At 40.1% G+C, this 24,967-nt stretch overlaps 1 protein-coding gene across 2 annotated transcripts in view; it reads left to right on the forward strand.

The window, feature by feature from the left end:
- Positions 1-21,459, forward strand: part of DIS3 (DIS3 exosome endoribonuclease and 3''-5'' exoribonuclease) — a 36,383-nt gene extending 14,924 nt beyond the window's left edge. For both annotated transcript variants that reach the window (XM_075591008.1, XM_075591007.1), the window contains exons 7-22: positions 1,630-1,800; positions 3,659-3,769; positions 4,629-4,766; positions 5,521-5,667; positions 5,976-6,092; positions 6,557-6,658; positions 7,607-7,671; positions 7,757-7,841; positions 10,033-10,160; positions 11,331-11,417; positions 11,945-12,101; positions 14,580-14,794; positions 17,409-17,577; positions 18,917-19,075; positions 20,359-20,481; positions 20,751-21,459. In XM_075591008.1, coding sequence (XP_075447123.1) covers positions 1,630-1,800; positions 3,659-3,769; positions 4,629-4,766; positions 5,521-5,667; positions 5,976-6,092; positions 6,557-6,658; positions 7,607-7,671; positions 7,757-7,841; positions 10,033-10,160; positions 11,331-11,417; positions 11,945-12,101; positions 14,580-14,794; positions 17,409-17,577; positions 18,917-19,075; positions 20,359-20,481; positions 20,751-20,837 — 2,061 coding nt within the window. In that variant the 3' untranslated portion in view covers positions 20,838-21,459. The remainder of the gene's footprint in view (positions 1-1,629; positions 1,801-3,658; positions 3,770-4,628; positions 4,767-5,520; positions 5,668-5,975; positions 6,093-6,556; positions 6,659-7,606; positions 7,672-7,756; positions 7,842-10,032; positions 10,161-11,330; positions 11,418-11,944; positions 12,102-14,579; positions 14,795-17,408; positions 17,578-18,916; positions 19,076-20,358; positions 20,482-20,750) is intronic.
- The last annotated feature ends 3,508 nt before the right edge of the window (positions 21,460-24,967 follow it).

Raw genomic sequence — 24,967 nt, forward strand, 5'->3', positions numbered from 1 at the left:
ACTTTAAAACATTTTTAAAATACAGGATTATAATGAAACAGGGGAACATACATTTTCCTGACATGACAAGGTGTAAGCCACATTCCTGGACCGCAGTCCAGTTAACCCCTTGCCTCCCTGGTGAGATCAGGGGGTGGCCATATGGGGTGCAACCCCTTTAATACCGGGCCAACCCCCTCTCTCTCTACAGTCGCCTTTTTATTCTTGCATCCCAAATGCATTTATCTGTATTAAACCTAATTTGCCATTTACCTGCCCACGTTTCCAGTCTCTCCAAGTCCTTCTGAAGAGAAATTACATCCTGCTCTGATTCTATTACCTTACACAATTTAGTATCATCAGCAAAGATGGAGACTTTGCTCTCGATCCCAACCTCAAGGTCATTAATAAACAAGTTAAAAAGCAAGGGTCCCAGTACCGATCCCTGAGGTACTCCACTCACGACTTTAGCCCAACCTGAAAAAGTTCCATTTATGACAACCCTCTGTTGTCTGTCCTTTAACCAGTTTTCAATCCAGGTGCATATATTATTACTGAGTCCAATTTTCTTTATTTTGTACACCAACCTCTTGTGTGGAACCGTATCAAAAGCCTTTGCAAAATCTAAGTAGACCACATCAACTGCATTACCCTGGTATAAATTCCTACTTGCCTCCTCAAAGAAACAAATAAGGTTAGTTTTGCAAGATCTATCCTTCATAAATCCATGCTGACTATTACTAATAATTTTGTTTTCCATTAGGTATTCCTGAATATTATCCCGTATTAAACCTTCAAGTAGTTTCCCTACTATTGAAGTCAGGCTTACAGGTCTGTAATTTCCCAGTTGTGATCTAGCTCCCTTTTTAAATATAGGCACCACATCTGCTTTACGCCAATCTTGTGGTACTGAGCCTGTGGAAATGGAGTCCTTGAATATTAAATATAATGGTTTGGCTATTACTGAGCTTAACTCCTTGAGAACTCTTGGATGTATGCCATCGGGGCCAGGTGCCTTATTTACTTTAATTTTTTCAAGTCGCTTATGAACTTCTTCCTCAGTTAACCAATTGTTCATTAATATGGAGGTTGTGGCTTCCTCCTGCAGCACTACTATTGAACTTGATTCTTCCCTGGTAAACACAGAGGCAAAGAATTTGTTTAATACCTCAGCTTTTTCCTTATCTCCAATAATCTGCCTACCCATCTCACACTGAAAGGGTCCTATATTTTCTTTTCTCATTTTTTTGCTATTAAGGTACTTAAAGAACTTTTTAGGGTTGACCTTACTTTCTATTGCAATCCCTTTTTCATTATCCATTTTTGCTAATTTCATTGCCTTTTTGCAATTTTTGTTACATTCCTTATAATTGCATAGAAGCACTGGCAGTATCAAGTTATTTGGTAACTGTTACATTTGAGAGCAGGCCAGTATCCTACTGTGAAGAAATAGTGCGCTCCACGTGTGGGATTTCTTGGCTGCATTCAACCATGCTGAGCAGCGGAGCACCCTCATCTGCACCCAATTGTTGGAGGATAGTATATCGTAGTTTGACAGAACAAGTGTAAACACAGTAGAGGCAAAGAGCACAGAAATAAGAGGCCTGTCTAAAGTGCAGGACAAAGTAACTTTGTTTTATTTTTTTTAAGGTAATTTTGCAGGGACTGAGAAATATAAACCGAGCCATGCATGAAGATATTGTAGCTGTGAAATTGTTGGCCAAGAAGGATTGGGTGGCACCATCATCTGTTGTCCTGCAAGATGAGGGCGAAACTGAGGACATTGAGGACATTGAATCCATCGAAGAACAAGAAAAAATGGTAAGGAATACATTTACTCTAAATTAAAAAATAAATAAAAAATGCTAGTTTTGTACGATTAGCAATTCAAATGATTGCCTGTAAAACATCAACCTGTCCTGCTCTTCCTTTTCTTTTTTGAGGGGAGGGGGGGGGGTGGGGATGTTATATTAGCTGAACCGGATGGGTCTCTGAGACTATTTGTAGTTTTCCAATCTCCGGGACCACTTGGTTCCTGAGATATAGGCAGTTTCTCATTAAGTAGATACATGGCCTCCAGGGTCGGCCTTGCCCCAGATGTCAATAGAAACCTGCAACATCATCAGGAGAAGACGTTGCGACTTTCTATTGGTGACCGCGTCCATAGATGAAGGTTTTTGTGTCACGTCGGCACAAAAAACTACAAATATCTTGGGAAGCGGGTGTATAGGAAGGTCGGGGGACCATAGATCAGCTCCAGGGGCTCCTCCGTTCAGGTATCTCTCTATTACAAAATTATTTTGTCTGCCCCACCGTGTCATCTGTGACATCATAATGCACATAGCCTCGAGTCAGATAGCTATAAAGTTTAGACAGAAAGCAGTCGGTGTCATTTGACAGAAAGCAAGCATGCTGGAGGAGAGAGGTGGAAATAATTGATGACATCATAAGGTATTAAATGAAAAATGGGGGGAGAGAGAAGGTGGGGCATTAAACAATGCACACTGTGGGAGTCTTGAAAACCTTTATTTAGCTCTTTGACAACACATATACACATACACACTGTAAAACATTTTTACAAACAGGATACAAGTTATACTCTGTGCCCAGGACATACTTGAAAACGAGAGGTAACTCTCAATGTATTACTTCCTGGTAAAATATTTTATAAATAAATAAATAAATCCCTCCAAATAAAGCCTTCCAGTATTACATTGGATTTATAATAATCATTAACGTTAAAGAATCTTTGCAGCATTAGTCTGAACCTCCACTGATCATTACCATTTCAGGGCAAGTACAGTGGTGCACCTTTAAAGACGCACTGCTTTTTATTGCTTTCTACTGGGGGGGTGGGGGGTAGGTTAAAAAAGGGGGGTACTCTGTTAAGTGAAATTTGGTAGAAAATGGTTTACTCGCTGAGCAAATAAATGTCCCGGAAAGGTTTTTTTTTTTTTTTTTTAAAGCCCAGTGTTGTTAAAGAGCTAAATACAGGTTTCCAAGCCTCCCAAAGTGTGAATGATGCATTGTTTAATGGAACCAATTGTTGTACACATGAATGCACAATGTGCTCTCTCAGTAAACATTTAGAGTTTATCCCAAATAGCCCAACACTTCATTATATTGCTGTAGAAAGAAATATGTTTTTAACTCGTCAAACTGGCCCAAACTAAAATCATACAAAGTTTTTTATAGAAACTGGTAATATATATATATATATATATATATATGTAAATGCCCTTTTCAAGTTAACAAGAAAATGATTTACGAATTGGGTAATGACTAATATTTTTGGACATGTCTGCATTTACCTTACTGGTTTTCTCATGAGCAGCTCCTTAGCTTCACACTTGGTGGATGTTCTATGACACGATTAAAGTTCTTTTCTCTTTAGTCACAGAGCTGATAGGAAAGAGCAAGTGGCAAAGTACCTAGGTTATAGCAGTATTCAGTCTCATGGAACATAGGCACTGGAAATAAAGATGCGGGAGCTGAGCAGTTGTTATAAACCCACAATTTATTCAATATGAAAAAGAAGAAAAAAACGCAAGAAGCAACAATTAATGGCAGCTGATTAATAGGTCAAGATTAAAATTATAGGAGTTGGCAATTTAAAATGGTTCCAATTTAGGACCAGGCAGTAATTGTATGCCCAATTCATTGTGTTGCTTTGCTGCAGCTGAAGACTGATGTAACCAGCATGCTGAAACCATCAGGAATAGTAGTGGGAGTGATAAAGAGAAACTGGAGACCGTATTGTGGCATGCTTTCTAAATCGCACATTAAGGAGGTTAGTACTGGTAATGTATGGTCTTCTAAAAATCAAAGTGTACTTCTCTGGGGGCCTTGAAAGTATTTTGGTGCCTGGTCGTCTAAAATACTGGAAGCACCTCTGCCTTACACCTTGCTGAGTGAGCCTTTATGGTAGATGGGGGATATAGCAAGATTCATGGAAGTTGCTGCACGAAGGCGGAGCTCCTTACTCTGAGGCTGCTCCCTCTATGTGTAGGCAGCGAGAAGAGAGAAGGTGCAGCCGTGGAGTATGGAGAGCTGCCTGAACTATTCATCTTCTCTTGTTCCTTCATTCATCTGGAGGGAAGGTAGGCAGCGGTAGGAGAAGGGTGGAAAAGAAGATATAAAAAATACAGGCACAAGGGAGAGGGATACAGAATAAGAGAGAAGTACATTGGTATAGGGGAGAAAGGAGGCAGATACAGGGCAGTAGAGAGGGGAAAGTGGGCTTGGGGGTATGAGGAGATCCAAGGTACAAGGGGGATGTAGGGTGTGAATGTAGGCACAGGAGAAGTGAGAACATGATTGGAACAGGGAATACAGAGATGGGTATGGGGGAAGTACACACAGGAAAGATTGAGAGGTACAGGCACAGAGATTGAGGAAGACAAGTACCAGAGAGGGAAGGTAGTTGGTCATAAGGTAAGAGGGTACAAATAAGAAATGGAGGGAGTAAATATCTCACCAACTGGACCCCATTTTCTTGTCCCTTTTCTCTTTGTACAACCACTACCTGGGGAAAAATATGTTGGCAGGTGCAGGCCCCTTGGTTTTCCAAGGCTCCTATTTATTTATTATTTTTAAATTAACTGCTTTATTTGTGTTTTGTTGTTATTGTTTGCATCCCATATTTCCAGTCAACACGGCATTTGTTCACACCAGCTGACCGTAGGATACCACGTATTCGCATAGAGACCAGGCAGTCATCTTCTTTAGAAGGACACAGGATCATAGTAGCTATTGATGGCTGGCCGAAAAACTCCAGATATCCTAATGTAAGTTAAGCTCATTCTCATTCAACTATCTGGACCATATGTTGTTAAAGTGTAAATCTTTGCTTTATGTAGTCAGGGAAATATATTCAGTAGAGCAAATGTCTGTCATGGTTAAACATCCCAAATAATTGATATTATTATTTTATTGCACTGTCAGTCCAAACGGTATTGTGTATAGCAGACCAATGCACAAAGAGATTTTTAGTATGAGATGCATGTGACTTATTCAAGGCCACAGCTAACATGTGATGAGTCTCAGATAGGTTTTCCAACTTCAAAAGTAGTTACCTGAACACCTTGTTTGACAAGGTTTAGAAGCAGCAAGAGGGTTGAAAATATTGGTAAAAAAAAACAATATTAGTATAGAAATTAGTATAGTATAGAAATCCCACTGTAAGTGTCTTTTTATTATCACAAGAAAAAATAGAGTGGTGGTAAAACTCCAATAAGGAAATATTTATTATACCATCTCATCACTTTTTCAAATAAGGAACTTCTGTGGCCATCAACTTGCATCTAAAAATATCAGAAAAGGAATCCACTTTGCTTTACTTTGTATTTTCCACCAGATCATACCCATCCTTTTTGTAAAGAACCAGTGGTAAATTGCCCTATTACAATACCATAATCGCCTGTTTTATTCTTGGTGTCAAGGGAGACTGCCACCTGACTCTGAGCCCGTTACCCTGAAAAACTATTGGGTAGCAAACGTGGCTGAGGTGGAAGACTCAAAGTACTGTTTCTTTTCTACTAGGGTCACTTTGTAAAGAATTTGGGAACAGCTGGTGATAAGGAGACTGAGACAGAGGTATTACTGCTGGAACATGATGTGGCCCACCAGCCATTCTCCCAAGCAGTTCTCAGCTTTCTTCCCAAGATGCCATGGGTCATCACTCCAGAGGTGAACATTCCTGTCGTTACTAATATCTATTCTCATCACCTGCCTGTATTGTTGGTCTTTCAGAGAACTATATCATCTTGTTGTCAGACCCATAAGGGCGGTCTCTGCTGTCTTAGCTTACTTCTCACCTCATCACATGCCTCTTCCCTTCATGTTTCCTACCTTTGTTTCTGTTTGAACATTTAAATACCATCCTGCTCAAATATTGACATCCAGTCTTTGTGCAGTTAAACTATTACATTCAACTAATCCATTGTTGTGTGCAGGTTATTCATGTTCTCCTCAGACATGTCATTTAAAACTTGCAGGACATGAAAAACCGAATTGATCTGAGACATCTTGACGTGTGCAGTGTGGATCCTCCAGGTTGTACGGACATTGATGATGCATTGCATTGTCGAGAACTGGAAAATGGAAATCTAGAGGTAGGTGACACTCTATGAAAGTGCCCTTCAGGTTTCTATTTGGATTGCAAGAAATCACCAGGAATGGTCTCTAGTATCTCAAGTTCTGGTTCTTGTCTTTATTAGTGTACAATAGGCAATATGTGCTACTGAAATAAGATATATTCAAAAGAAAGATTAAATACAAATGTACCACAGACGAGTAAAAAATGCATTTATAAGGAGATATCTTGTAGGTCTGAAACGTATTGTTTTGCAATGCGAAGTGGTTAACGCACGTGATGGTTCGGTCATTTCATGTCTTAAAATCCAAATTCTAGAACCATAGGAGGGGATTAAAGAGTAGATGCTTTGACTGTTAAGTACAATATAAACTGTAAGGAATATTATCTTCTGATAAGCAATGTCATTTATGATTTAGACTCTTCCATAACTTAATTTTACAAAAATATTCAGAAAAGTAATGTCATATTTTTCCTTTCGAGGTTGGTGTCCACATTGCAGACGTGAGTCATTTCATTCGACCTGGAAATGCTCTGGACCAAGAATCGGCCAGTAGAGGAACCACTGTGTATCTATGTGAAAAAGTAAGATAGCCATGAGCCTGTTGTTCACCAGAGCACACCCAGACAGCTGGAATGGCATTTATCAAGCCTCTTTTAAGTGGCAGTTGCCTATCTGAGTGGGGATTCTCCAAACTATGCCACCTACACAACTTCCTATCTTTGCTAATGACCATTTGGTATCTGCTTGTGCTTCTGCTTCAGGCTGTGTCCAGGGGAGAAGGGATTGTTGGCAACATCATCTCAGATGCTTGTCGTGTGTTAGGAATGTTTTCACGTTTTTATGTTTTTCACAACAAGATGTCTCATTTGATTAAACATCTTAACAAGCCGGTTAATGTAGCCTACAAGAATCCTGCTTTGTAACTTTTTTGCTTATATGCTTGTCCATTTAAATCAGAAATATTTTAGGAACAATTCTGGTCTTTGTTTTCTCAACGTAATTCTTTGTAGCATCTACGCAAGATGTAATTGACCACAAATGACTGGTGTCTAAATTACTAACTTCAAGTTAACTTTGTAAAAGGATATCAAAACATTGTGTGTGTGTGTGTGTGTGTGTGTGTGTATGTGTATATATATATATATAATATATATATATATATATATTGTACAGTGGTTGACAAATCACCAAAAAATCTACTCGCCACACAAAAAAAATCTACTCGCCACCTAGTACCAAACATGTGCTGCTTGGGTCAATATTTACTCGCCCGGGGGTTAAATCCACTCGCCCGGGGCGAGCAAATGTATATGTTTGTCGAACACATATATATATATATGACAGAATAAACTGATATTGGCTATTTCTTACTCTTATCTGGGCCATTACATTTCTTCATTATTGATGGAGTGTCGGTCCCTGATGATTTATAAATCATTTGTGCAATAGATAAAAATCACAAAGGTATTCACGGAAATGAAAAGTAAATAGTGCATAATTTATATAAATGTTTCTATCGTTGTTTTCAGAGAATTGACATGGTTCCAGAACTGCTAAGCTCAAATTTATGCTCGTTAAGGTCAGAAGTGGAAAGGTAAGGCTGCTTGCTTTTTCAAAGTTGTTGCAGTGACGTGTGTACCAATGTTATATAAAATAATGTTCTTCTCGTTTATTTTTAGGTTGGCATTTTCGTGTATTTGGGAGCTAAATCAGAATGCTGAGATTTTACATACAAAGTTTACAAAAAGCGTTATTAATTCAAAAGTAAGTAAATCCCTGTCCTTTTGCCTTTATCCCTATTTAAACAAAAATCTGTTTTTCTTTTTTTTATACATAAAATACTATAAATCTATAGTCGGCATAAAGTGCTGCATAATCCCGTAAACGTTCTTTGGGGGATTTGATTTTTTTTAAATATTGCATGTCATTTCTGACTCCAATAATTTATTATGTTCCCTGATATTATAAGACAAGACATTTAATAAAAATTAAATAAAAACGGGAATCCCTGTAAATTCCTACAAATATAAATACTGTGATGTTCCCCGCACTCATAAACAAAATATATCAACTCTGTATTGAGGTATTCAAGAATGTTTACTTAATTGAAATGTAAATACACAGAAATGGGTATACCTCATATATACATTGATCAAAATATCACAGCAGAGGTGAAAAAATAGTTCCACAAAAAAGGGGGAAATAAGTCCAACATGTATAACAATGAAAGAAAAAATACAGAAAAATGGGGGCAATGTTATCGTTTCAAGGTACTGACACTTTCTTCTGGCCCATTCCTACATTTATATGTAATAAAACAAATTGTGTGTTCCAAGCACGCGCATTTGAAGCGAAACTTCTTCGTCTTTTGTCACTGTTTTGTCACATATTGTGTTTGTGATTTTTTTTAAATTTAAAATCAAAACACAATTTCAGTATCAAAATGCAAAGAAGATTGACTTAGAACGTGCGTGCTCGGCACACATCCCATTTTAGCTATTTGCACGTCTATATTTATACTAACTGTGAATTCCTTGTGTGTGTGTGTCTGTGTGTGTGTGTTCAAAGTGGGGCAAGTGTAGTACCTTTGCATGTGCGCGCGGCTTCTGCACATGCGCGTCGCTACGGATGCAACAGACTCTTTGCCCACACTGACGCGCACCGACAGCCTCTTTTGCCCACATGACTTCACTTCTGTGATCTTACTTCCGTCTCCAACGAAGGAAATTCACTCCTGCCGGCAAAGAAGTTTCACTTCAAAAAATGAAAATCGTAGTACTTTCCTTTTTAATGAGGATTTCACTGAAGTCCTGTTTATCAAGGAAGAACGCTGCATATGGAATCCATAGACTTCTGTGTCATTTCTAAATGGAATTGCTGTAGATATTATCCGGCAACATGCCGATCGAATGCCCATCTAGTTCCACTTCCGTGCCACAATGAAAGGGGGAACCGGACGGGCTTTCCAATCGGCATGTTGCTGATCCATATGCAGCGTTCTGCCGATTTAACAGCGGAGACAATTTCTTCTTTGCTGAACTGGACTTCAGTGAAATCCTCATTCAAAGGAAAGTACTCAGATATTCATTTTTTACATATAAACGTAGGAATGTGCCAGAATAAAGGGTCAGTACTCTGATACCCTGAAACGATAACGTTGCCCCACTTTTTCTGTATTTTTATATATTTTTTCTTTCCTTCTATATTCTCGTGTTTGTTATATATGCTGGATTTATTTCCTCCTTTTTTTTGTGGGATTATTTTTTCACCTCTGTTTATTTTTAAACCTTTGTTTATGAGTGCGGGGAACATAGCTGTATTTTTTACATTTCAGTTATGACGCCCCTTTCATTTTTAAGATCTATTTTGATAGTTATTTTTATAAAAAGATGCCGTCCATGTAGGGGACAAAATGAACTAATCTCTGTGGCATACTCTAGTAAATCATTGGTGATGGATGCCTTCACAGTCATTTGTAAACATGGTAGGCTGAAATTTGGCAGGGATTCGACTTCCACTGGCTAATTAATCCCTTATGACTATTGGGCAGGACTTGCCTTCCTCTTCTCCAGCATGGTCTTCTCACAGGGACATGGTTGGCTATGGTTACATAAAACCGTTGTTTGACCTGCAATTTGCTCGTCTGATTTTTTTGCTGGGAAGGTGAAACCAATGTTTGCTTGAAGTATGATTTAAGTTACCAAATATATCGATAACATAGTAGTAAAATGCTTTTTTATTGTGTGCAGTAAGCAGAAATCACTTGAAATGTTCAGCACATATTTACAAAGTATTCTTTATAAATCAGTTTTTTTTTAATCTGGTAAATATTTGTCAAGCTATAACCATCAGAATAATTTCTATGCAAGCATTGCTGCTGTAATTTGTATAACATGAAGTGTTGTGTAGCACAATCTGGTTGTGGGCGAGTACATATGTGTGACTTCTCTTGCAGGCTTCCCTTACATATGCAGAGGCACAGATGAGAATTGATTCTCCCAACATGAATGATGAGATTACTAAAAGTCTTCGGCTGCTGAATAAATTAGCAAAGGTTTTGAAGAGGCGGAGAATAGATAATGGGTAAATTATTGAATATGTTTATTTTTGTGACCTTTTGAGTTGCAGCTAAGCAATCTGTCATGGAGATGGGGAGGGAACGACTTGTACATGAAAGCACCTTGAGGGATAGATGTTTAGATACCAAGTGCAGTTCATAAATAAGACATGCAAGGTATTCTATACCTTTACATAACTATATTGTTAGGTAGGGGTGTTTACCATTTGACTGCTGAAACCACTAAACATATACAATACTAATGCCTTTATTGCAGCGTTAATTCAGCATCTGGTTGAAAGTATTATTTCGATGCATCTGAATGAACATTTTGATAAACTACCAAACTTTTTAAACTGCATTCAATAGCTAAAGCAGCAAAATATAAAAAATCATATGATTTAAAAAAAAAAAAACTGGCCAGTGACGGCCCGCTGACAGCGCGTGCGGTAAGCAACCGCAAGGCCAGGGAAAGCACCCGCTTTCCCTGCACCTCAACGTGCCTCAGCACGCCAGCAGGGAGCATGGACGAGGCCTTACTGTGAAAGCTGTAACAAAAGTGCTACATATCACCTGCAGCATAGAGTCAGAAGACTGCCATTCAGTTAGTCGCACAATAAAGATTTTTTACAGATTTATGAGCACCAAACGATTTGCCAGTTTGGGTAAGAATGTAGAATTATACATCGTCGCATGCTTTACATATACAAATAAGAAAAAAACAGGGGAATGTAGTATTGCTGCAGAACAGGCTGCACTGTGTTTAAAATATTTAATTATAGGCTTGAAGCAGGGGGTCTCCTGCGCTGAACTGTAAATTTCAGCTCGGGGGGAGCCCCCATGCTGCCAGAGATGCTTACCTCCGTAGCGGTGCAGGTATCTATACAGCCAGGGAACATGTTGCCTAACGTAATAGTGGCTTTAAATGTCCCACGTCACGCTGATCAATAGGAAGCCGCAACGGATGATGTCACAACTTCCTATTGGCCAGCGTGACCGAAACGTTTAAACTCCACAGATATACCTGCACCCACTACGGAGGTAAGAATCTCTGAACGCAGGGGGTCCCCTGGAGCCGAAATGAACACAGCTTAGCTCAGGAGACCCCCTGATTTAAACTTGTAATTAAAAAATAAAAATAAAATTTTCGGCGCAACGCAGCCTGTTCTGCTTTAAATACCCGTTTTGTCTTTCAGTGCTTTAACACTTGCTTCACCTGAGGTTCGATTTCATATGGACAGTGAAACCCATGATCCCATTGACATGCAGACAAAGGAGCTGAAGTATGCTGTTTTTTTACTTTCATTTACTGTCAGTTCATAGTATTGTTACCGTGATTGATTGTATCTTTTTATTGTTTAATTTCTGTATCAAATACACACATCCGTGAGTAAATTCTCTTTATTAGCGATTAAATTCTCATAGTCTCCAAAGCGATATAGTAATATTTTTGAATGCTGCAAGACTTTGAAATAACTCTCTCTCGCTCTCTTTCTTTCTCTCTCTCTCTTTCTCCCTTTCTCTTTCTCTCTCTCTCTCACACACACACACACACACACACACACACACACACACACACACACACACACACACACACACACACACACACACACACACACACATATTAGGGGCTCCTATAGTTTTTAATATATTTGGGGTTCATTCTTGAAAGGCTGAACTCTGATCTAGATTATGTTCTCCTTGCATATCTCTCTCTCCCAAACATACTATGTAACTATAGGTAAAGTGGAAAAAGTGACGATTGTCTTTGTTTCTTGGCTCTCTTTTCATCTACCTTTCACATTGGCAGGGAAACCAATTCAATGGTGGAAGAATTTATGTTGCTCGCCAATATTTCAGTTGCACAAAAGATTAACGACGAGTTCCCAGAATATGCTCTGCTCCGAAAACACCCAGCGCCTCCACCTGCAAATTATGACATACTGGTGAAAGCTGCCAAGTCCAAAGTAAGGTTCTAGCGCCTCACTGCTTTGATGCCTCACAGAGAGGCCTGTGCATTATTGTGAAAGGGCTAATATCCCCAACTTGGTACAATGACCAGTTTGTCATTTTGTCCTCCAGAGGAATGTGCTCTCTTGCTTCCTCTTTGGTGGTCGGCTTTTTACTTTCATTGTTTACACTTGTGCTCTTTATCATTTCTGTCTTTTTACTTCACGCTTTGCTCTGATGAATGAAGCAAAAATCAGTCGGTATCTTTCCCACCTGTTTTTTTTTTTGTATGGTCACTAGCATCACATCCAGAAGATGGAGAGGCTCAGTGAGTAAAGACACTGACTGGCACTGAGTTTGAAGCAGGGGAGCCTGGTTCAATTCCTGGTGTCGGCTCCTTGTGACCTTGGGCAAGTCACTTTATCTCCCTGTGTCTCAGGCACCAAAAACATAGATTGTAAGCTCCACGGGGCAGGGACCTGTGCCTGCAAAATGTCTCTGTAAAGTGCTACATAAAACTAGCAGCGCTATACAAAAACAAACTATTATTAATTTTTATTATCCAGGGGAAATAAAATGGTCATTTTAAATCTGCGGCGTTGAACGGATAGGAAGCTACGATGTCATCCGTCGCGGTTTCGTATTGGCTCGCGTGACGCAGGTATTTCAAAACCGGGAAGTTGCCTGTAGCGCCTTTCCTGATATGTATCTCGGAAGCCAGGGGGTTTCCCAGACCTGAAATAACACGGTTAGTTGTCGGTGACCTCCTGTTTCCTACAAATTTGAGAAACGGCCCTTTTCAATTCAAATTCCTGTTGAGCTTTTAAAGGCGCAATCCATGTGGTCTTTAATTATTTGTTAACATAGGTTTGAAGCAGGGAGTCTCCGGAGCTCAACCCCATTAACTTCATCTCCGAGGACCACCTGCTTCCTGAGAGACCTCCAAAGGGGTTGCGGGTATCTCAGCCAAGTTTAAACCTCCCACATCACGCGGGCCCATAGGAAGCCGAACCTAATGTCACGGCCTTCTATAGGCCAAGGGGGAGGGAGCTGTGAGACTCGGCCACGAGCTGTGAGGCTCGGCCATTTCGTCATCCCTGCTAGTCGAGTGGAGCTGCTACTGGCATCCCTTAGAGTTCTGTGTCTCCAGAAGCAGGGGGTCCCGGAGCTGAGATTAATGGGGTTCAGCTCCAGAGACCCCCTGCTTCAAACCTAAATAAAAAGAGAAAAAAACGACATGGATTTCAGCTTTAACATGTTGCAAATGCAACATATCATCTGCTAAACACATCAACTGTAGACTTTTCTTTCTCCTAATACTGCTGTGGTGTAGATCGTTTTTTACCGCGATAATGACATCTGTTGTAACATTGTATCCTGTGGTCTCAGGCGGTGCTTCTGTTCTGCAGCAGTTTGGAGAGAGACCGTCTCATCTGAAGTTAAAACAGGGATGCCCCCCTGTTTTCAATCTTCGATGGGGTTTGCCTCCCCAAACTCCCACATTTAGTAGTGTTTTCCTCCCATGGAGATTGAATCTTACTGCTGTGGCCAGAGCCTATGGAAAGATCCTACAAAGTTCTAGAAAATCATAGATGGTTAATCCTAGTTCTACAAAATATATAAGCAATAGTCAAATATATTGTATTGTATGACATTGTTGTGCCTTGCCAATATAGGAAGGCCTTTTTCTTCCACACGTATTTGTCATTGTTTCCAGTTCTTTTATACTATTGAAGCTGTGTTCGAATGGTACAATTTGCTCCAAAACACAGAGCATCTACGACCGTTTGCAGCCGTGACCTATGCATGAATCGTTGAAATCTTGCTTCTTTGGAGCTGCGGCTATCTCTGCCTAAACTTGGCATTTTTATGTGGTGCAGAGAGACTGGAAAATTGCACCACGTATCTGAGCTACTTTTGATTTGCTATAATTATAATATTGTGCTGACTTTGTCCTCCCTGAGCTCCTTCTGTTACCACACCCCAAAGTGCTCATGGTGCAAATGGGGCATTATTGGGTCAAAAATGAAGTGAAGCACCTTGATCCATTGCAGAGTCACGCAGTGTTAAAATAATGCAATCTTGCACCAGTTTTGAACCAGTGCTCCAGTTAGCAACACTTGATACACATCCCTCAATATGTATAGATGTTCAGGTAGCTTGGAGGAAACATAATGATACACAATCTATGTGACATTGAATTAAGGATGTATGCATGTTCATATTCACTTTATTCAATTTTTCCTTGATTTGTGCAATGTGAGAAAATAACATTACATCATGGACAGATTTACAATCTACAGGTTCTACTGGGAAAAAAATAGCATATGATTTGTGTAGGTTTTTATATTAAGAATATTATCATTATTTTGGTGGGGACATTGCCAGCGCCCAAAACTCAATCATCTCTTGAGCACTCGAATGTAAAAATAACCCTCAGCACTCTGTGTTAAACACCTGATTTCTGTCCAATTTTCTTGTTTTTTTTTTCTCAGACTTTGGAGATTAGGACGGACTCTGCTAAGGCTCTGGCTGACTCCTTAGACAAAGCAGAACTCCCTGAATTTCCTTACATGAACACTCTGCTGAGAATCCTGGCGACTCGCTGCATGATGCAGGCGGTGTACTTCTGCTCTGGAATGGACAATGATTTCCATCACTATGGTTTAGCTTCCCCTATTTACACACACTTCACCTCGCCCATCAGAAGGTACATCCTGAATGCAAAAGGAAACCTGTTTTATTGGGTTTTAGAAATGTACATCTTTGTCCATTCTTTGATTTTGATATTGCAGACTTCTAGCAGGTCTGATTAAGCGGGGAGGGCATTAATGCCAATATGTGCTTGGACTCACACAGACAGCTTGTGTGTATGTATCTATGCTGTTGTGGTATGACCTTATATGGAGTTGCCTTTGCGTTCCCTCACAGAATAGCCATGTATTTGTTCTAATATATGCACATGTGCACTTTGTCTTTGAAGGCCTCCATGCTTACCAAAGTAACCGAAAGCTGCTATCCCAGAAGTCACTGCATACAGATGCAGCAGCCGTTATTCGAACAAATCACGGCACCGTTTTCGTGTGCGCTGCTGTACTCCGCGCGCCATTAACGCCGCCAATCGCCCCAGGCACACGTGTTTATCACGGTTGTTTTGTTTGAATTTCATGGATTGTGTGCAATTATATTAAATTAAGTAATGTGTACAGTACTGTGCTACTGTGCTACGGTGTCAATTTCAGGTGTTTAAAAGCCAGAACACTAAAATGCCATTTTCTGCACTCGCGTCTTAAGGCGGTACGGTTAGAAGAAATTGCGCGCCATCACACGGGTATTCCAAGGTATATACCGCGTGAAGTGTTTCAATAACGGCCGCTGCATCTGTATATGTTGCTGAAGTATAACAATGCAGTCCTTCAGAGCTGGAATGTGAAATACAACTATGCAAGTGAAAATTAAGTGCAATATAGCGCTCGCGTGACAACCTAAATAAATTAAACAATACGTGACAATGATAAATAAACCTGTCATAGAGTCCGAAAAAGAGTCATTTGAGCTGCCCAAATAGTTGCTCTGGTTATCTCTCAAGCAGTGATGGATATTAGAGTGGTAAACCTCTTGTGGCACTGGGGAAAGGAGTGGCCTGTAAAGTTCAAATGGACTGTAGAGATTGTCCTGTTCCTTGAATTGTTACCTCAAGAGAAGGGAGACAAAATATGGAGAGACACTACATTACCCAAGAAACATAAACATTGGATATGTAGACTGAGCAATTTAATAATCCAAAATGGAAAGATAAAAGTGTGTACAACTGTATATCAATTAGTAAAACATCTGAGTGCTGGAGCACTCTGAATAAAACTTTGCTCCGCCGATAGGAAAAATTGGAATCCTACTCACCAAAGGTGACTAGGACATACGCCATTAAATAATTGGTCTTTAGCTGATCAACACCGCTCGCAATGAGGAGCAACACGCCAGTGCCTCGAGGAGATCCATCTTCCGTGCTCGAAGTCCAATACTTCCGGAGTCTCACCGATCGGCTCTTCTGCTGACGTCACCGCTGGTGTCCTTGCTACGCCAAAATTGTCCAACGCATTTCAAAACTCCTAATTGTGGGTTTCTTCGTCAGGGATGGGTACTAGGTGGGTATGTACCCCAAAACTTTCAAATCAAGCAATTAGTTTAAATAGATTATTGGTTAACGGCCATTAAGACCGTTATAGTTTTAGAAATCATGAAATTCATGGAGTTTTGAATAATTAAATGGTACATGCATTCATATTTACAACAAAAGATTTCATACATGAAGTATTTAAATATCTAGTCGTCCTTTTAACAGAACCCGAGCGTTACAAACACACTAGACTTTAATCATTGATTGGTCATTGGTTAATCAGTCTATAGAGAGGCAGAGTAATTTAACCCACCTCAATATATTATAAATTACATGGCAACAGTATCCAATATATATATTGCTCGGATTTGCCAACCACAGACGGCTAGATACATCCGAGTCAGACAAATATCAATTAATTTTACACAGAATTCTACATTAATAATTAGCAAATAGATACAAATATAACGATAATACATATGATTTTGTATAATACATTAGAATTCATCATAGGATATTGGAGAGGCACTTTGATATGACGGATTTTGATGATGGCTTTGATTTGACGGTTAAGAGTTTCGAAACGCGTTGGACAATTTTGGCGTAGCAAGGACACCGTAGCAGTGGACACTAGCGGTGACGTCAGCAGAGGAGCCGATCGGTGAGACTCCGGAAATATTGGACTTCGAGCACGGAAGACGGATCTCCTCGAGGCACTGGCGTGTTGCTCCTCATTGCGAGCGGTGTTGATCAGCTAAAGACCAATTATTTAATGGCATATGTCCTAGTCACCTTTGGTGAGTAGGATTCTAATTTTTCCTATCGGCGAAGCAAAGTTTTATTCAGAGTGCTCCAACGCTCAGATGTTTTACTAATTGATGTACAGTTGTACACACTTATCTTTCCATTTTGGATTATTAAATTGCTCAGTCTACATATCCAATGTTTATGTTTCTTGGTTAATGCACTATTGTAGTGTCTCTCCATATTTTGTCTCCCTTCTCTTGAGGTAACAATTCAAGGAACAGGACAATCTCTACAGTCCATGTGAAATACAACTAGACAATATTTTGTATTAAAATAAAACGGAATAATTTAGACCCGTAATGAACAAATACCTAGTAAATGGGCACGGGAGTGTAGCCATCAGAGTGCGGTTTCTAGGAAATCCTGCGTGGTCACCTTGCGGCTGTGCTTTTCTTACTAGGTATGCTGATATTATAGTGCACCGACTTCTTGCTGCAGCTGTGGGAGCAGATTGTACTTACCCAGATCTTACTAACAAACACAAGTTGGCCGACATCTGCAAAAATATAAACTACCGACATAAAATGGCTCAGTATTCACAGAGGGCATCAGTCTCGTATCACACTCAGGTATGTGCTTGTAAGAAATGGGGGTAATCACGTTTAGCCTCTTACTAAAGTGTTTTATTTATTTGTACAATGCAACTAAGCAAGAGTTTTTTTTTTAAATTATTAAAGGCATAATTATAAATTACAGCTGGATTTTATGTAATATTTGTGTATTTAGTTTGATCGTCCACATTAAGTATGTTGTAGGCACACTGAATATTTGTCTCAAATAGCTACCAATGCAATGTGTAGTACCTGTGGTACAGTAATGTTAGGTGATTTGCCCAATGCTCTGTATCTCAAAGACCTGGGCTGGAGTCCGCTGGGGGGTGCTGCGGGGGGGGTACGCTGGGGGGGGGGGGGGGCGCTGGTGGTTGCAGAGGTCTGCGCTCTTCCCCAAGGCCTCTGCAGCAGCCTCTCTGCAGCAGCCTCTCTGCAGCCTCTACTTACTGAGATACAGCCGGCTTTACGATGCGTGACCATGCCAACCCTGCGTCAAATGATGCCACGGGGTCATGTGATGTCATTGTAATGTGACATAACATGACGTCGCGGGTCTCGTGATATCACACGACCCCGCAGCTTCATTTGACGCCTCGTGAGGTAAGGGGGGGGGGGGGGGGGGCGCACAACAACAGAGGAGAGCAGACTGGGGGCACAGCAAAAAAAGTTTGCACACCCCTGCAATAGAACTTAGCTGTAATAAGCTGAAAGGGTCTAGATTATGGGTGGCCCCTGATAGACAGGCCACTACCCTACAAAGATATATTACATTGTGTAATAAGATCTAATAACCGTAACCCTTACTGCTATTTCACTTCTAATGTGGCAAAGTCCTGTGCTTCTTTAGTGGTGTACCTTAAGACTCCTGCTTCCCCCGCTCACACCCTCCCCCCTTACCTTTTCTCTGGCTTTTTCTGACGTTGTGTGACCCCCGCTGCGTCATCTGACGCTTGTCATGGCGACGTGTCACCAGAAGCCACCGGAGAGCCTTGCACGCTCCCCCGGCATTTAATTTAAACGCAGCACCTATGTAAGCGCTGCAATCCCCAGTTTGGGCACCCCTGCCTTCAGAAATTTTTGGCAACTTTAATTAAAACTATTCATACTGAAACTGAACTAAAGTGCTGTGGCTTTATGAAAGTTTTCACCTGCATTTTTCAGTCTTCACCAGTTTTTTTTCAACCTTCTCCTCTCCCAGACATAAACCTAATCAAACAATTGTAGATTTACAACTGCTAATCCCATTAATTCGTTCTTGCTAATTCTGTTTATTTCCAAGGGCCTCTGTTTCATTGCAATATTTTGTGTATATTTGACAGGTTTTCGTTATTGACAAATCTGTGTTTGTTTATTACAGCTGTTTTTCAAAAACAAAGGAATTGTGAATGAAGAAGGATATATCTTGTTCGTTCGAAAGAATGCAATTGTGGTCTTAATTCCTAAATTTGGGTTAGAAGGAACAGTATTTTTTGAGGAAAAGGACAAGCCAAAACCTAAACTTACTTATAACGATGAGGTAAGGTGCACTTTGTAGCTACAATCAGCTGCAGCTAAGGTGCACTTTGTAGCTACAATCAGCTGCAGCATTCATATGGGCAATGTACATGTTCCCGCTTCACCTCTCACTGACAAACCAAAGGGGCAATTCCTCCTAGGAACAAAGTGAACTAATTCCACTGACATATTTAAGGGGCCTCAGATGTATAGTTGATGACTTTTTTTTTTTTTTAAACCAAATTAGAGACAAACTATTTCCCAATAACTGTTTGTAAGGCCTTGCCCCCGCTGCCTACTACAGCGTCCGCAGCGCTCGCACGAGAGCTACTCCTGCTCTCAATAGAATTGAGAGCAGGACTCGCGTTGAGCGATTAGGCATGCCCCCCGGCGGTTCAGCCAAGGAGGGCGAACCTGCCGGGTGACGTCATGGCCACGCCCCCGTCACTCCTCCGCCACGCCCCCCGGTCTCTCCTCCTGCAGTGAGCTGCAGACCGGGGAATCGGCTGAACGCGCCACCAAAAGCGCGGGCGCGCGTTACAGCGGAGAGACCGGGGCCTCAGCCTTAGACTTTGATGGTATTTGATTCCCTCTGGCTACTCTCAGTTGTATGGGGTTACTGTCTGTTAAGCAAGTGTTTGTACAGACGGCATCCCACTTCCCCTTATCTGTACTGGTTCTCTGCTAAGGACAGGGTGGGATAAGGGTAAAAACACTTGATTGTCAACCAAGTGAGATTGCACCTTTTTTGGTAATTGCCATGTTGAATCCAGCAAACATCCTGTAGTTATTAGAATTGTAGATGTGAGGGTGGATCAACAGTTGCTCACTAGGTAAACTGTAGTGCTAGTAAATGGGTGTCTGGAGGTGGAGGGGAACTGTCCAGCATTGTAACTTTGTTTAGAATACTTTCATTAGGAAGTGGTAACAATGCTTTGAAGGGTTTTTACAATGTTTATCTAATCATTTGTGATGACGCTATTTGGGGATGTTGGAATCTCCAGGTAAATTATCCGTTATTCTTGTTTCGTTACAAAATGTCATTAACTAAACAGATAAGTGCAGCGAATTATTATTATTATTATTATTAAAATGTGGAGCGACGTGTTTAAAACCATTAGTGGAAAGTAAATTCTGGATTAGATGGGGTAGGTTGTAATTGATAAATTGCCATCATGAGCAAAATAAAAGGTTTTACATCTTTAATTGCATAAAATGTATGATGGTTTACACCTGCCATTACTGCCTCAAACTGCCCATATGTATTCAGGTTGTTGGACTTTGTTTGTATTGTGTTTTCTTTAGATCCCCTCACTTACAGTGGTTAACACAACGTTCTACATATTTGACAAAGTGCAAGTAAAAATCACATTGGATGCTTCCAACATTCAGCATCAGAAGATCCGCATGGCACTTGTGGAGCCAAAGGTGAGATCAGTTATAACTTATTTATCAACTTAGAAACAGTCATAGCCTGCAAACATCTTGATTTATATATCACCAATGACATATAAAAACGAAAAGAGCAGTATTAACACAACAAGCTTTTACTTTTTAACTTTCCCTTTTCTGGGGAGTTTTCTTCCGTGTGAACCTCCTATGTAGGACTGAAGTTCAAATACATTTCTGTAGTTTATCAGAAATTATTATACAATTAGTTTACTTTATTTTTTTTTTTTTTTTTTTTTTTTTTACAGATACCAGGAGTCAATTCCCCCATTGAGAACAATGAAAAAAGCACAAATGGTGAACCAAAGTCCAAGAAAAACAAGATGGGAAAATAGCATAAATGCAGAGATTTGTTTTGTTAAAGTAAAGTTAGAGATTTTATAAAGAAGTATTTTTAATCCATTTTAGGGCTGCATTTCTTTTATACCCATTTTACTGAATTAAATAGGACACATCTGTAGAAAAATAACTGCAATAAACACCTTCAGGTGAAATCTGTTAAAGTGAAAGTATGCATTTCACTATTTAAACAAAAATATCACATGTATATTTAATTTAGTTTGTCCCAAACTGGCTCAGTAGTCTTGCTGGGATTAAATGTCTCACAAGTATGTTTTATCAAGTTTGAACTTTTGTAGATGCAACTAAAACCGTTTGGTACCTTTATTACAAACAAATCCACTCTTAAGTTAATGCCTCTTTGTAATATTGTCACATGTACTGTGAAATATAGTTCTTGTTGAGGATTCCTCTCCCCACGGCTTTCTTGCATACTCTGTAGACCGGTTCTGAAAGCATTTTCATATACTGAATGAGTAACTCCTTTGCAAGTAAAAATGGCATGCATGAAATGGCTAACTGCAGCTGTATTTTCACACTAAACTCCATTTGTAGCTGTAGTTCTACAAGAACTTTCTAAGGTTTATGAAAATAAAATGCTGTGTGACTTTTGTGGAAGCATGTTGGGTAATACTTCTTTCCTGACAGTGCTAGCAGTGTAATTGAATACTGGAGAAAAGATCATGGATACGTGCAGTACCTGCAGCATGACTAGTTTTCTACTAATTGGTTCTAGCTTTAATTTTCTGTATGCTATTAGATATGGATGACCCTATTCCGGTTTTTTTTTTTTGCACCAGTTGCCGCCTGTGTCCCTGTGTTATGAGAGCATCGCACATTCCTGTACTTTGAGCACTGTCACCAGTTGTCAGGCGCAGGAAGAGTAGCGTTACATTGTAATGGTCCCTGCTGGTGTAGCTCACAAAAATGCACACCGAGGAGCAGCGCTGGATTTTTGTAGTTTCTCAAACGTTAAAGCGGCAAAACATATTAAATCTATTTTTTTTATTTTATCATGCCATTTTTAATGAGTTAATATATTGAGCATCCTCTTGATTTCTATAGCAGGTTTTAGCACACCTCTCCAGCAGCGCAAGACTTTCCTGTTGGTGATGATTTGTTGCCAATGTTCCCAGCAGTTTGAGCTGCAAACTAAGTGTTACCTTGGTAATAATAAGAATAGATTGTAGCTGCTGAGTTACACTGACTGAAGGATTGATTCTGAAAGGCAGACATTTTGTTAGGCACACAATCAAGATTTTTACAACAAGCACCCAACTATTGCCACTTTTGGTAAAATTATACATTCACATGTTTAACTTTTTTTTAAATAAAAGGGGAAATGTAGTGTTGCTTTAATACAGTGCAAATGTACTGTTAAAATAAAGTGATATTTCACTACCAGAAAGGAACAAATCATTGCAACATTATATAATAGCAAAAGGTCACTGATCACTATGGCTGGCTTTTCAACTGTGACATTTCAATGTGATCCAGTGTTTAATTTTCTTCTGAATCTTTGTTGTGCTCTGTATTGTAAGCGGTAAAAGTGTTATGCAGAGTAATTGGCCAAACGTGTATCTATTCTCTGCATGGTGAGGGGATATAGGTAAAACATAAGTGAATATAAATACATTAGGTAGGAATTTAACATAAATTAGGTGAAAGTTGTGGCCAGTTTTTTTTTTTTTTTTTTGAGCTGCTGCAAAATGTTAATTGTACGGGTCCACCGAGTACATAATAAGGCGTGACGGGAGCAAACCGCTGGTTGGACAGAGAAAAATGAAAGACAAAAAAAAAAAGGCTGAAATGGAGACGGAAAAACAAGCAGACACAAAGACCTGTTTTACAAGTGCCTCAAATTGTGTACTGTATACAGTATATGTCCGCCAAACATGGCGCACAGGTGAGGTACGCTATTCCGATATGCAAAGTATATTCAAATGACACTTCCTGAGAATTTTTAGAACTACCATATTGAGTTAACATCTAAGACAGGCCAGCACAGCTCCAGTCCTCGAGGGCTGTAAACAGGCCAGGTTTTCAAGATATCCCTACTTTAGTCAAAATGAGCCACGAACTGAGCCAGCTGTGCTGAAATAGGGATATCCTGAAAACCTGGCCTGTTTGCATCCCTCGAGGACTGGAGTTGTGCTGACCTGATCTAAGACACATTGATAGAACACGTTTAAAACCCACAACCTTTGCAATTCTGCGCAGCAGCTCTAGCAGTGAGATAAACCAGCTCCTGGGTAGCATCGTCAGTGCACTGTACTTTCTAGCGCCTCATAACTTTAGCCCTTTTAGTTCCTTTAAAAGGGTAGGCCCCCATGTAATACAATAGATTACACATTAAAGGTATGGAGAGCGGCTCAGGCTAAATACGCAATAACTCTTTACCCCTCAAGATTAATACCTTTTTTGGGAAATCCAAACTTTTTACCAGGCCTGGGAAATAACAATTTTAAGCACTGGGAAAGGCATAAAATAAATTGGTGATGTCCTAGTGAAGGGGAAAATAATGGAATTTGCAGAGGTAGTCAAAAAATACGATATCCCCCCCATGACAGAAAGCCAAAGAAGATCCGCAGCACTCACCAAATGTTAGTCAAATGCAAAAAGTTTTTAATCGAACAAATCAAGCATCAGGGGTAGTAACAGAAAAAAGGAGCGATGTTTCGGAGCTCACGGTCCTCTCTCAATATATATTCCGGTACTTTAAAGTTAGATACTTTATAAGGCAGGGCGAACAGGGAACACAATTTAAGGAAGCATCAGGATTTGAACAGCTACGTAGCAACAGAAAAGGTCCCATCTCATCTATATACAAAGAGTTGGTAGTAGTTGAAGTAAATAAATTCAAATACATAGAGGGTTGGGAATACGATCTGCAAATGAAGATCGTGGGTGAGGACAGGGGTGATATATGGGAGGGAGTGTCCAAGACATCCATCTGTACTAAAACGACAGAAAATGCCTACAAAATACTTTATAGATGGTACTTGACACCGCAAAAATACAGTAAGATTTACCCAGGTTACCCTGATCTCTGTTGGAGGGGATGTGGGGGTGTAGGTGACATACATATGGTGGATGTGTCCTAAAATAATGAAACTGGTCCAAGATAAGAGACTGGCTGGAGTTGTTGGGGGCACGGATAGCCTTAGACCTCTTGGTGTTCCTTCTAGCCAAGCCAATTGAATCACTGATCCATCACCAATGCAAACTCAGCTCCCATATTCACACTGCCACCAGATGTTCAATAGCCGCAGCCTGGAAAAAGGTAGAGGCTCCATCCACGAACACGATAAAAAAAAAAAACCAACAGGGATACATGAGATCATGACAATGGACAGACTGACAACATGTTTGAGACACAACTAAGACTTGACAAAATATGGGAACCATGGATTATATTTCGATAGGATAGTTTCCTATTCTTGAGGAATTGAGTTCAGGCCTGTTGGGCTAGGAGGATATGGATAAGATCTCCAGACCCCTCACATCATCGCAGGTGGCTGGCAAGATGACACCAAAGATGTCTTTTACTCCTTTTTTTTTTTTATTGCGGGATCTCGGGAGGACAGAGGTGCACCTTCGCTGTGACAGTGGCGGGAGGCAGGCCAACCCTCGGATCCTTCATGCGAGTGTTATTGTAAAATATTATTTCATGTTTGGTTGTAATGATTTCCCCCCCCCCATCCTCTTTTCTGTAGGCCAAAATATTGAAAAGTTCAATAATTAAAAAAAAAAGGGTATGCCTTTGCTTCAGTAGGTTCAATGTTCGTAGTGCACACCTGCACTAATAATATACCAGTACCATAGTAAATGTCGAGTCTCATGGGAGCAGAAGGAGGTATAGGATGAGCATCTCAGGTCCGTGACACTGTATGCAGCAAGACCCACCAGGTCTCACACACCCTCATCTCCCACCACTCCCTCAACTCCAAATCTGGTTCCAAAACATGGACGGACATGCGAACACACCTTTTTCAGCCAAAAGTTTATTGTGGTATATCACTTAATGAAAGTTTAATATAAAAACATCTGTTCATAAAATTGAGACCAGTGATTAATAAAATATATGCAAACAATATTTTGTGCAAAAACAATGCCATGTCTTAGA

The sequence above is a fragment of the Ascaphus truei genome, chromosome 3 (assembly GCF_040206685.1).
Source record: "Ascaphus truei isolate aAscTru1 chromosome 3, aAscTru1.hap1, whole genome shotgun sequence".
Taxonomy (NCBI): Eukaryota; Metazoa; Chordata; class Amphibia; order Anura; family Ascaphidae; genus Ascaphus; species Ascaphus truei.